Source organism: Melozone crissalis, unplaced genomic scaffold (genome assembly GCF_028551555.1).
Source record: "Melozone crissalis strain CALT ecotype California unplaced genomic scaffold, PUWL_Pcris_2 ptg000019l_1, whole genome shotgun sequence".
In the NCBI taxonomy this organism is placed as follows: domain Eukaryota; kingdom Metazoa; phylum Chordata; class Aves; order Passeriformes; family Passerellidae; genus Melozone; species Melozone crissalis.
The window spans coordinates 14625082-14637021 of NW_026535797.1; the positions used below are offsets into that span (position 1 = coordinate 14625082).

The 11940-nt window shown below is 63.1% G+C and overlaps 3 protein-coding genes across 4 annotated transcripts; 1 reads left to right on the forward strand and 2 right to left on the reverse strand.

Moving 5' to 3' along the window:
- Window positions 1-254: 254 nt before the first annotated feature.
- Window positions 255-4009, reverse strand: SLC25A28 (solute carrier family 25 member 28). Of its 2 annotated transcripts, XM_054276866.1 has the most exons (4): window positions 3683-4009; window positions 3348-3576; window positions 2536-2592; window positions 255-1295 (listed from the first exon to the last, which is right to left on the reverse strand). In XM_054276866.1, the coding sequence occupies exons 1-4, from the start codon at window positions 3986-3988 to the stop codon at window positions 778-780; spliced, it is 1110 nt and encodes a 369-aa protein (XP_054132841.1). In that variant the 5' UTR covers window positions 3989-4009; the 3' UTR covers window positions 255-777. The 2 variants fall into 2 exon arrangements, with proteins under 2 accessions (XP_054132841.1, XP_054132840.1); XM_054276865.1 differs by lacking the exons at window positions 3348-3576; window positions 3683-4009 and adding an exon at window positions 3014-3142 and having other exon boundaries at window positions 264-1295.
- Window positions 4010-4668: 659 nt separating this feature from the next.
- On the forward strand, window positions 4669-9596 carry ENTPD7 (ectonucleoside triphosphate diphosphohydrolase 7). Its single transcript, XM_054276864.1, has 12 exons — window positions 4669-4735; window positions 4812-4979; window positions 5061-5266; window positions 5342-5492; window positions 5857-5960; window positions 6034-6090; window positions 6376-6524; window positions 6600-6766; window positions 7528-7852; window positions 7938-8023; window positions 8140-8301; window positions 8434-9596. The coding sequence occupies exons 1-12, from the start codon at window positions 4728-4730 to the stop codon at window positions 8660-8662; spliced, it is 1812 nt and encodes a 603-aa protein (XP_054132839.1). The 5' UTR covers window positions 4669-4727; the 3' UTR covers window positions 8663-9596.
- Window positions 9597-10850: 1254 nt separating this feature from the next.
- Window positions 10851-11937, reverse strand: LOC128937303 (V-type proton ATPase subunit e 2). The gene is made up of 4 exons (XM_054276868.1): window positions 11796-11937; window positions 11666-11713; window positions 11320-11464; window positions 10851-11058 (listed from the first exon to the last, which is right to left on the reverse strand). The coding sequence occupies exons 1-3, from the start codon at window positions 11897-11899 to the stop codon at window positions 11371-11373; spliced, it is 246 nt and encodes an 81-aa protein (XP_054132843.1). The 5' UTR covers window positions 11900-11937; the 3' UTR covers window positions 10851-11058; window positions 11320-11370.
- Window positions 11938-11940: the final 3 nt, after the last annotated feature.

The window sequence follows — 11940 nt, forward strand, 5'->3', positions numbered from 1 at the left end:
AGGGGGGATGGGGGCACCCTCTTCCCTTCAGCTGCCAGGGTGACTGGGCCAGACAGGCCCCCTTCTCCCACCAGCACCCCCAGACTGCTCTCCCCTCCCCTGCTCTGGCATCCATCAAAAGAGCTCAGCACCAGGCACAGTCAGAAAGGCACAGTGCTGGCAGCTGGGCCACGCTGGAGGTAAGAATGGGACATGAGGATAGAGCAGAACTGTTTTTATTGGAGGTGTCAAGAGCAGGAACAAGAACAAACCTACAGGCTCCCTCCTCAAGTGCCATCCTCCCCTCGCCCACCACCACCACCACCACCACAGGGCAGTCAGCATCATGTGCGTGCTACGAGACAACGGCCAAGACTTACACTGTGCTTCAGCCAAAAGCCAGACAAAGCCCCAGCACCCCGCTGCCACCCCCTCCTCGGTGACTGCGAGCTCAGCTTGGCCCCGCCGGGGCAGGGCAGCACATTCACCTTCCCTCTGAGCAGGGCTGAGTTTTGCGTGAGATGCTGTGGTTAAGGGAAGTCGGGAGCACAGCTCCACCAAAGTGCCAGGGCAGGTGACCTGGGCTGCAGCTCCCAGGGACATCTCAGAGGAGCCCAGCAGAGCGAGCTGTGCAGCCTGGGCAGGGCTGCCACAGCCACAGGCAAAAACGGCATCGCTACACCCCAAAGGGCTTCGCTGCCCCCTCTCTTCAACACAAACCAAACCAAAGGGGAGAGGGGTCAGAAGACACACCAGGAGGGGATGCGAGACGGGTCTGGAGCGGCGTTTGGCTCTGCATCACTTGCCAGCCCGACGCTCCTCCTGGCGCTTGGTGAGGATGTATTTGAAGAACTCGTACACGGACCAGGCAATCGCCGTGGAGGGCATCTGAAAGATGACTCTGGCCTGGACCCCTCTGAAGTAGGCGGGCACACCGCCCACCTGGTACACCGTCCTGAAGGCATTGGCCATGCCTGTGATGTGTCCGCTGATGTTGGAGCTCAAGGCCAGGGACTCCTGGGTGTTGAGCAGCGTTTTGCAAACGTCCAAAGGCGTTGTGGCGGCAGCAGCGACGGCCCCCGCGCAGGCCCCAGAGACCACGTGGGAGCCCGGGTTGTACTGTCTGTGGGGGTTCAGCTGCTCTTGCAGGAACTCGTAGGTCATGAAGTGAATGGCTTGGAAGGGGATGTTCATGGTGAGCTGGGTGGTGTAGCTGCGGTAGAAAGCCCCGGCCCCTTCGTTGCGCCACACGGCCCGCACACAGTCCATCACGTGCTGGTAAGGCGAGTTGTACATCTGCATCCTCTGCTTCACCACTTGGGACAGGCAGCGGCAGCCAGCACCCGGGCACGGAGGGGGAGAGGAGAAACAAGGGTAAACACAAAGCCAGGCTTCCTCCAACTGCTTGGAGTTTGGTGACATTGGTCTAAGAGCTGAAGAGAGACAACTCGAACCACCGGTGCCCACGTGTCTCCAGACAGGACAGCAGCTGTTTAAATCTGCTGAGGCATCACTGCCACACACACATCACCACTCACATGCCACAGCCTCAGGGAATATCCTGATATCCCACTGCTTACAGTCCAGATCCACCCTTGCTCCCGAGCAACCAGTGTTTCCCCATCCACTGCTGCAGAGCTATCAGTCAGTCAGAAGAACCCCTTGGCATCCAGTTTCTTATTTCCCAGACAGCTCTTGATCTGAATAAGACTGTCCCTCCCCTGCCACCCCCACTGCAGCCCAGAATAACCACAGCTCATTGCAGAGCTCACTAGCCAGGAGCTGTTAGCAGCCACTCTGGGCAAGGTTCAGAGCCAAAGCCCCCTAAACCACCCAAGAGTGGGACAGGGGAGTCCAGAGCACAGCCTGCCACTGCTCCACCTCCCCCTATCTCAATGTGACCATAAGGAGCTCAAAATGATGTCGTGCTGAACTACTACAGTCATGACAAGAGAAGCTCCATGACAATGGGCTGGCCTGCTCCTTGGGGTCCCTGTCATGAAGTGAATGGCATGGGGAGGCAGGATCTGCACCCATATCAGCTGGAGCCTGCACTGTCACAAGCTCTCCAGTTTCAAAAGGAAAAAATACCTTCATGACTGGCCTTTCCTCACTGCTTCTCCTTCTCCCATCATTTCCACAGACTCAGTAAAATTACTAACTCCCTCTAACTTTTTCATGTATACCAGGCTCATCGAAATCAGCATCTTCCAGACATTTCACAAGATCTCCGTTCTCCCAACTTCTCTAGCAGTTTTTACACCCCACTCTTTTAATTCTCTTGAACACAGGCCCATGACTGTACCACCTCTTCCCTAGATCTCAATACAGCAGTGCCCAGCTTCCACACACTCAGAATGACTCTGGCAGTGCCAATCACATCTCTCTTCCCTTCTCTCCTGCTCCAGGTTACAGTCCCCAGCCAAACTCCTGGATGAAAGGCCCATGCCCTCCACAAAAGGCAGCCACCAGGGTCCCTAACTGGAGCCACAGGCCCCCCAGAGGCTCAGGCAGACCCTGATTCTCCCCTCCCCAGCAGGCCAGGACCATCATTACCTTCAGCAGGGTTCATGGCTGCATCGTGGAGCAACGTTGCTACACACCCGGCTGCACCTGCAAAACAAGAACTGCCACATGTGAGGGGGGGAAAGGTGAGGGACCCTGGGACTCCAGCACAGCCCCAAGTCCCTGGCCAAGGCACAGGAGGAGGCCCATGAAAAAGGTGAGATCTGAAGGCAGCCTCCATCTCCCTTCCAAAAGACAGGCTGGTCCTCAGGGGTTCCCACCCAGAGTGAGATACAGGAAGAGAGGGAGAAGGTTGTGGGAGGCTGCCATGTCCCATGGGGTCACCGGGACTCATCTGTGCCCACTCCTGGGGGGACAGGCCAATGCCACCAGCTGGCAGCCCATGGTGAGCGTCCCCACGTCCCGCTGGCACTTGCTGCACACCTGCCAAGGGTGGAACGTGGCCTGCTCTCCCCTCAGCCCCATGCTCCCCCTACTGTGCCGAGTCCTGGAGACGGGCAACGGGCACCATGGCGAGACGGGCTCCGAAACCACATGGCGCTCCTGGGGCGAGCTCTGGCACTGCCAACCCACGGGGCCACGGCCAGTCCCAGCTTGTCTGCAGGCAGCTCCCGTCCACCAGCATCCTCCCGAGCCAGGGCCACCGACCCGCTTCAGGCCAGCTACCTGGCGGCAGCTCTGCAGGCGCGGCGCGTCCCCGTGCCCGGCACCGTGCGGCTGGCTCACGGCTGGAGAGAGCACAGGGCTTTAGGACACCCGCGGCACCCCGACCCGCGCCGGGACCGCCCTACCGCCACACCGCCGCTCCCGCCCCGCTCCCCCCGGGCTGCCGGGGCCGGTACCGTTGGCCACATGGCTATTGCCCCCCGCGTGGATAACGTCGCTCAGCGCCTTTTTTAACTTTTCGTAGCAGGCGAAGTAGAGGGCGTGCGCCGGCCCGGCGCCGGTGGCCGTGATGTTCAGGCCGCGCATGGGCCGCCAGACGCCCTCGGTGCGGGCGATGCGCCACAGGGCCTCCAGCACGTTCCGGTAGCGAGCGGCGGGCTCCGGCTGCAGGCTCTGCATCCGCGTCTGCAAAACAGGGCGGGCCCGGCCGTGCGGCTCGTCACACCGTGCCCGGCGCTCCCGGTGGGACGCGCCGGCCCCGTCCCTCCCCGCGCCCGCGCGCCGCCGGCACCTTGACGCAGTCGATGGGGTACATCACGCAGTGCTCCATGACGCCGGCCACGGCGCCCGCCAGCATGTGCGTGGACACGGCGGCTCCCTGCGGCAGCGCCTCGTAGTCGGGGGCGGGCGGGGAGCGCGGCTCGGGGCCCCCCGGGCCGGGACCGGGACCCGGCGCCACCTCCGTCTCCGCGCCGCCCCGCCGCGCCCGGCCCGCGCCGCCGCCGCCGCCCATCAGCAGCAGCAGGACGCGGCCCGACTCCGCGCCGCCCCGCGCGCCGGGGCCCGCGCCCGCCCCCGCTCCCGCCCCCAGCTCCATCGCGCCGCCGCCGCCGCCGCCGCCGCCCCGGCCCGCCCCGGCCCGCGCCCGCCGCGCCCTGTGCCGGCCCGCCCCTCCCCGGCCCCCATTGGCCGCCGCCGGCCGGCGCCCGCCCCTGAAGCGAGCCCATTGGCTAGGCGAGCCGCGCACACCGCGCTAATTGGCCGCCGGCGCGGCGGCTCGGGCGCCGCCACTGGCCGGCCGCTTCCTCTGGCGCGTTCGGGCGCGCTGCCCATTGGCCGCCGAGACTGCTTGCCCTGCCGGCCCTCGCAGCCCATTGGCTATCTCAACTTCGCGCCCCGCCCTACCGCGCAGCGCGTTGGCCGGCGCGCCCGCGACCTTTGGCCCATTCGCCCCGCCTCTCCGGGGGACTGAAGAGCCGCCATTGGCGGGCGAGTCCGCCACTCCGGACATCGGAGCGCGCTGTGTATTTGGGCGCCCGCGATTGGCTGGCAGCCTGCGCGCGCCGCCTCTCGGCGAAAGTCGGACGCGGGAGCAAGGGCGAAGCCGGGCACCGCCCCCGCCCGCGCGAGGGGGGGCGCGTCCCGCCCAGCACGATTGGCCGTCGGGCAGCGTGGGCGTGGCTCCAGCAGGGCCGGCGCAGCCGATTGGCCGCCGTGGCGCGGGGGACGGGGCTCCGCCGGCGGGGCGCGGCGGCGGCGGCGGCCGGTGACGTGTCCGCCGGTGCCGGCGGCGGTGCCCGCAGCGGCGATGCGCGGGCGGGCGGCGGCGGGCGCACATGGCCAGGTGAGTGCGGCCGCGCCGGGGGTTCGGCGCCGGGGCCGGCGCGGTACCGGTGCTCAGCAGTGGTCTCTACCCTCAGGGTCGGTGTAGTCTGCCTGTCGTGGCGCTCGGTGGGACCGTGCCCGGGGCCGCGGCAGCGCCCGGCGGTGCTGGGGCTCGCTCTCCTCTTGGGGCTGCTGCTGCTGCTGGCGGCCGCCGTGCCCCGCCGCTGGGCCGCGCCGCCCCGCGCCTCCCGGCGGGACGACAGGTGAGCGGGACTGGGTGCCGGGAGCGGGGTCGCGGCCGGCCGCCGGTGCTGAGCCGCCGGTGCTGAGCCGTCGTGCCGCAGGTACCTGGCGCGGGCGGCGGAGCTGACGGCCACGGACACCGAGGACTCGTCCCTTAATTACGGGGTGGTGGTGGACTGCGGGAGCAGCGGGTCCCGTGTTTTCGTCTACTTCTGGCCCCCGCACAACGGGAACCCGCACGACCTGCTGGACATCCGGCAGATGAGGGACCGCAGCAGCCGCCCCGTCGTCAAGAAAATTAAACCCGGTGCGTGCTGCCCCGCTCCGGCCCCGAGCCCCCGGCACGGACGGGACGGGCTGGCTCACGGTGCCTTTCCCCCAGGCATCTCGGTGACCGCGGCAGCCCCCGAGCAGGCCACGCCGTACCTGCGGCCGCTGCTGCGGTTCGCGGCCGCGCACGTCCCGCCGCGGAAGCACAGGGAGACGCCGCTGTACATCCTGTGCACGGCCGGCATGCGGCTGCTGCCCGAGCGGTGAGTTCGCCGCCCCGGTCAGGAGAGCCGGGGGTGCGCTGGCACCGCTCAGCTCCGGGAGGAGCAGCACAGCTACCTGCGCTTGGAGCTTGCGGGAGAATCGAGAGTCCTGCGGGGGGATTGGAAAAGGAAACGGCGCGTTGTAGGGGAGTGTGGCAAGGGATGTGGAAGGAAGGTGTGAGCAGGCTGGGAGGGAGCTGAGAGGAGATGCTTTTGTCTGAGGATTTCAAACAAATAGATCTATTTTTCATCTCCAAAACATGCTGGCTGCAGCAGCAGGACTTGTGGGGTTGAACGGGGTCTGTAGTGCGGTGTGATTCCTGATGTCTCCATCAGCATCTGTCCCTCTCCTGCACCCTCGCAGGCAGCAAGCTGCAATCCTGGAAGACTTGGTGACAAATGTGCCCCTGGAGTTTGATTTCCTCTTCTCCAAATCACACGCAGAAGTGATCTCAGGGAAGCAGGAAGGTAGGAGCAGCCACAAAGCACTGCTTGTTCCTCTTTGGTACATTGTTGTAATGACCTTTTCTGTCTTGTGAAGGTGTCTACGCGTGGATTGGCATCAACTTTGTCCTGGGACGGTTTGATCATGAGGATGGTGAGTCTGGCTGCTTGTAGAACAGCTGGGAGGGTCTAAGCAGAGCGTGCTGGACTTTGTACCAGTGCTGTAGCTAAGATCAACCTCTGGAGCAGGCAGCAGTGCCTGACTCCTGTCATAAATGTGAAACTCTCCTAGACCTGGGAGGTGATCCTTGCAGGTGGCCCCTGGGGTCTGCCTGCGGGGGGAGGAGGAGCCCCTTGAGGCAGCTGTGGGGTGATGGTGGAAGGGAGAAGATGCTGCCCCAGGCCCTGTCTCTTGCTGACATGCTGCTGTGGGTTGCAGAGGAGGATGCAGTGGTCACCGTAGCACTCGGGGACCAGGGGAAGCCCCTGGTTCGGAAACGAACAGTTGGGATCCTCGACATGGGAGGCGCCTCCCTGCAGATTGCCTACGAGGTGCCCGACTCCGGGGCCATCTCCTCCCCACAGCAGGTGCGTGTCTGGTCCCGAGAGCAGCCTCTGCCTTCCCTGGACTGCTGCTGATCATGGACCCATTTGTGTCAGCAGGACGAGGCTGCTAAGAGCTTGCTGGCAGAATTCAACCTGGGCTGTGACGTGCAGCACACTGGCCACATGTACCGCGTCTACGTCAACACTTTCCTGGGCTTCGGGGGCAATTTTGCCCGGCAGCGCTATGAGGAGCACGTGCTGAACCAAACCTATGTGCACAACCGGTATTGCTGCCTCACCCAGCGGTGCCCCCACTAGAGCCTTGTGAAATGGGGTGCTGGTTCTTCCATGCTGTGCTCTCCCCTTGGATTTGCCTCACGAGCTGCCTGTGGTGATAACAGCTCCCACAGCCACGCTGGCAGCAGCTGGTGCCTGGGCTGGCACAGAGGGCTTGGCTGCTGCTGTTCTCCGAGCCTGGCAGGTGTTATCAGTGCCACAACTCCCTGCCTTCCTCCTTCTCTCCTTGTGACAGGCTACAGGGAGGCCCCTCCTAGTGGCTTTTGGCTTTTCCTGCTCTGACTTCCCCTCCTCCAGCACCGATTCACTCAGCACATCTTTCCATTGCATCCCCACCTCGAGCTCTCCTGTCTCCTGTCTCTCCTTTCCTTCCAAGAGCACTACATGAAGCTGTCGCCAGAGGTGGAGGCTTGGTGCCCAGGTACTCCTGTGCCGGGAGCAGCCCCTGCCTCCAGATCCCCAGGGGCTGTGCAGAGGCACAGATCCCCATGAGCTGGGTGGGGTGGGCTGTGCCTTGTTGCACCCTGCAGGTGCTCAGAGCGTGTAGCTGCAGGCCAGTGTGACAGATCTGGTGAGTTCAGCCTTAGCAGGAGGTGGCAGGGCAGGCACCAGCTCTGCAGGGTACAAGAGGACACAGCCTGGTCTGGTGCAGAGGGTATCTGGATGTGGGACAGGGCTAGATTAGGCTTTTGGGAGGTGGTATAGGACCCCCTGTGCAATTGCCATTTTTTCCTGCACTGTTTTCCAGCCTGCACAACCAGCAGACAGGGCTGAGCCCCAAGATGCCCTTCTTGGACCCCTGCCTGCCTGTGGGGCTGGAGGACACGGTGGTGAGGGGTGGCCAAACCCTGTACATCAGGGGACGAGGGGACTGGCAGGCCTGTGCAAAGCTGCTGCAGCCCCTCCTGGCAGGGTCCAATGGCAGCCATGTCTCCCTGGTGGAGACCTACAAAGCGCCCATCGACTTCAGCAACAGCGAGTTTTACGGCTTCTCAGAGTTCTTCTACTGCACCGAGGACGTGCTGCGCCTGGGGGGCCAGTACAGCGCCCCCACCTTCACCTCTGCTGCCCAGGTGGGTGCTGCCCCAGCCCAGGGCAGCTGGGGCTGGGAGTGAGGGCGGTTTCTGTGCTCTGAACCCCAACTTCTCCTTCCCCCAGGAGTACTGCAGCCAGCGATGGGAGGTGCTGACCCAGCGTTTCCGTGGCGGCCTCTACTCGGCGCACGCTGACCAGCACCGGCTGAAGTAAATGGACTGGCTGGGAGGTGCCGTGGCTGGCCCTCCTGGGGGCCTTTTGCTGGGGTAGGGCACTGCTGCAGCTGTTAGTGTCTGGCTGATGCTCCTGTGTGCTCTGTCTGCAGGTATCAGTGCTTCAAATCAGCCTGGATGTACCAAGTCCTTCACGAGGGCTTCCAGTTCCCAGTGGACTATCCCAGCCTGCGCACGGCCCAGCTGGTGTACGACCGGGAGGTGCAGTGGACCCTGGGAGCCATCCTCTACAAGACGCGATTTCTGCCGCTCAGGTACCATCAGGTGGTGTCACACAGGGAGGGTGGCTGGGGAGGAGCAGCAGTACCTGCGCTGCTGAGGGCCCTGCATGGACCCTGGGGTACCCCACTGCATCTCATGGCCAGTCCTGTTGTTCCTCTCCGCAGGGATCTCCGTCAGGAGAGCATCCGGCAAGCACACCCCTCCTGGCTGCGCCTCTCTTTTGTCTACAACCACTATCTGTTCTTTGCCTGCATCCTGGTCGTGGCGCTGGCCATCGTGCTCTACCTCCTGCGGCTGCGCCGCATCCACCGCCGGCAGCTGCGCTCGGCCCAGCGCACGCTGCTCTGGCTGGACAAGGTGGTGGTGCCGCTGGGCCCGGGGAGCGTGCCGTGATGCCAGAGGTGCCCAGCATCCATTGCACCAGCAGAACCAGGACTGGCTGACAGCCTGGGCTCCGAGAGCTTGGACTCCTCCTTAAGGACCATCTCAAAGTCTGCGCTCCATCGTCTCTGCGTCAGAGCCGGAGTCCGTGGGCTGAGGCAGCTATGGACACGAGAGCTTTCCTCTCCACCTTGCCCCAGTCCTAATCTTTTCATTCCTTGGCCTCTGGCCTTTGCCTCACTACATGGTGTAGAGCAAAGTCCTCTGCCACCAGCAGGCTCAAGGCTGCAGCCTTGGCAGATCCCTCAGATAACAGGACGCTATCACTGAGGCAGCCAGCCCAGAGCTCTGGCCTGAAGTACTGAGCCACCCCATGACTCAGCCACCAGGTTGCTGTGGTTCATCACCTGGGGTGGCCTTCTGCAGGCCCTGACAACCCTGGGGCTGAGAGAGCAGCAGACACCAGCTAATCACTGCAGGAGCAAGGTAAACCACGAGTTCCACCAGGCTGCTCTGCCCAGCCTGGCCCCTCTTGGAGTGTTCCTGAAGGGGTGTCCTGCTCTTTGCTATGTCTTCTCTCTGAGGACAATCCTACCCAACATCCCAGACTGAGCCCTGAGGGCTCACTGATTGATTCTTGAGGCACCACCAAAGTGGGCTGTCTCCTTTCACACATTCATTCCCTCCTGGGCACAGCTGCCCTGTGCTGTCCCAGGCACCAGTGTCAGGACCTGTGGTTCTTTGCTCCACCAGGGTGGGCTGGGCCTGCCCTCGGGAGAGCCCCCCCAGCCCAGCCCAGCTCTCAGCCCCAGGACAGGCCAGGGCTGAGCTGTGCACACAGGCACGAACCTTCCCTGGGGCTGGAGCCCCACCAGTGGTCCAATGAAGTTTGTCACTTTACTGAACTCAGCTGTTCCCATTCCTGTAGCAATAAACAAACCCCTTGAGCCATCCAGCACTGTCTCCTTTCCTGGTGAGCGGCTCCCAGCAGCGATGGCTCCTGGCTAAGGGCATGGCAGGGTGGCTGCATGGCTGCACAGCTCTGCTGCTGCTTCCTGCTGCCACTGTGGGATGATGGAGCTCCTTTCCTGCCAGTATTGTTCTGATTCCAGCAGGACTGAGCTTAACTGAGCTGGTAGCAGCAAGGGGAGCTCTGAACCAAACCAAACTGCTGGGATCCTTGGAAACAGCATCCTCTGCTGCCCTCTTGCTAAGAGGAAAATCCTGCCCACTTGGAGCCCCTCCAAGATGCTGGTCTCTGCTTTTTACTTCATTCCCCACCTGAGTCTTAGCTGCCTGGCAAAGAGGCTGCTGAGCTGCTCCAGCACCACGGAAATGGTCCCAGCACAGCTGCAAGAAGCTGGGCAAGTACCCAGTTCTCTCTCAGCACACACAGTTCCATCCCTGTGACCCTGGTCTCACAGCATGAGCACACAGGTGCCATCAAGGATAAAACTTTCCATGCATCATTGTGCTGCTGACCTGCTCAACAGCTGAGGATCCCAGCCTTGTTCTCATGGTGCAGGAACAGTGCTGGGAAAAGGAAAGGCATCTGAATAAGGCCAAGACTCTTGCTCAGCCTCAAAGCAGCAAGGGACTCAGCCTCCAGCATGACTTACTAGAAAAAGGGTTTATTTCCACAACACAAGTTAAATGACACAGACAAATAAATAAATAAATACAGATAAATTATCTAATAAGGGGAAACCTGAAACACAGTGCCCTGCTTGGCTCTTCTCACAACCCGGACCCATCTTGTGGTGGAGATACCTAAACGCTACTGCAGCTGCCTCACTGCTCAGGTGGGAGGCAGCCCTCTCTTCAACCCTGCCAGCAGACCCCAGCACCTCCCTCACCACACCCAGGGGGATGCTGCATGCTCCTCCAGGGTCAACCCTTTGTTCTTGCACCCACAGCCAGAACCTGCCTTAGCAGGGACCAGCCCCACCCCAGGGCACTGCTCACTCCACAGGGATGCAATGGCTCCTGTGTTCTCATGCAGACAGAAGCCAGAGGATGTGATGACCGGGACAGGGCAACTAGTGGGGCAGCTTGGGCTACGAGCAGGGGTTTCACGTGGAGGCCAGGGCTGAACACACCAAGAGGGCAGGACAAGCACTGCTGGGGCAAGATTGGCTGGCACCACACACAGATCCCTCACAGGATGGTGCCCGGTCACCGCAGCCCTGGGCCAGCTGAAGGGATCTCTCCCTGGTAGCGTGGCTGCTCCTAGGACTGGATCGGTAGGCCCTTGTCCAGGGATGCTGTCTGCTGTGCTTGGGGGCCCAGCCATCCATCGGTCCAGGCTGCAGTGCTCCAGGTGTGCTTGGGCAGCGGGTCCAGCCTCTGTCCAGCACCTCTGGGGGCTGTTTGGTACAGGAGGGGAGAGGCTGGAACAACTACAAGAGCTGGGGGAGGGAGAAAGGAAGAGAAGTTAGCACCAAACAGCATTCACGAGGGAGCTCCCACAAATTTGAGAACTACAGTGCTTGTTGTGCTCAGGCCCAGCGCACAGCCAGCAGCCCCACGCTGGGACCAGCTCAGCACAGCCACAAGGCACAGAAGCCAAAGCATTTCCCCCAGCCCAGCAAGGGCTGAGCTGCAGCTCCCTCCCCAGGCAAATAGAGGCAGGCACGGACATCTGCCATCCCAGCTCCCTGGCCACTCACGGTGATGGATTTGGTGGGGGTCTCTGCTGAGGCGCCAGCTCCCAGGGATGCTCACTCCCAGAGGAAGCGCACGTACCAGATGGTCTCGTTCTTCAGCTGCGGCCCGAACAGGGGGTTGGCCTGGGCCAGGATGGCGATGAGCCAGCTGCAAAGGGACGCAACCCACCGTCAGCCCCCGGCAGGACCAGGAGCGGCCGCTGCCCCGGGAGCGATGGGCCCGGGAGGGAGGCGGGCCGCAGCCCGGGGACCAGCCTCCATCCATGGAGGATGCTGGGCAGCAGCCACCGGTCTCGGTGAAGGCAGGGGAGGTGGGGAAAGGGTCCCGGGCCCGGCCCGCGGTACTCACAACAGGTAGCAGCACACGGCCGTGGTGACCAGCATCGTGATGATCACCCTGCGGAGACACCGGCGTTAGCACGGCAAGGCCCAGCTCCACAACCCCCGACCGCGGCACCCCCCGAGGAGCCCCCACTCACCCGCGGTTCGGCCCCTTGGGCACGAACCAGGGCGCGGCGATGCCCACGAGGCCCCAGAAGGCGGAGAAGAGGACGAGCGGCAGCGCGAAGCTGTGCGCCGTCATGGCCGCTCCGCACCGGACTGCGCCCGCCCTCCGCCGCGCCG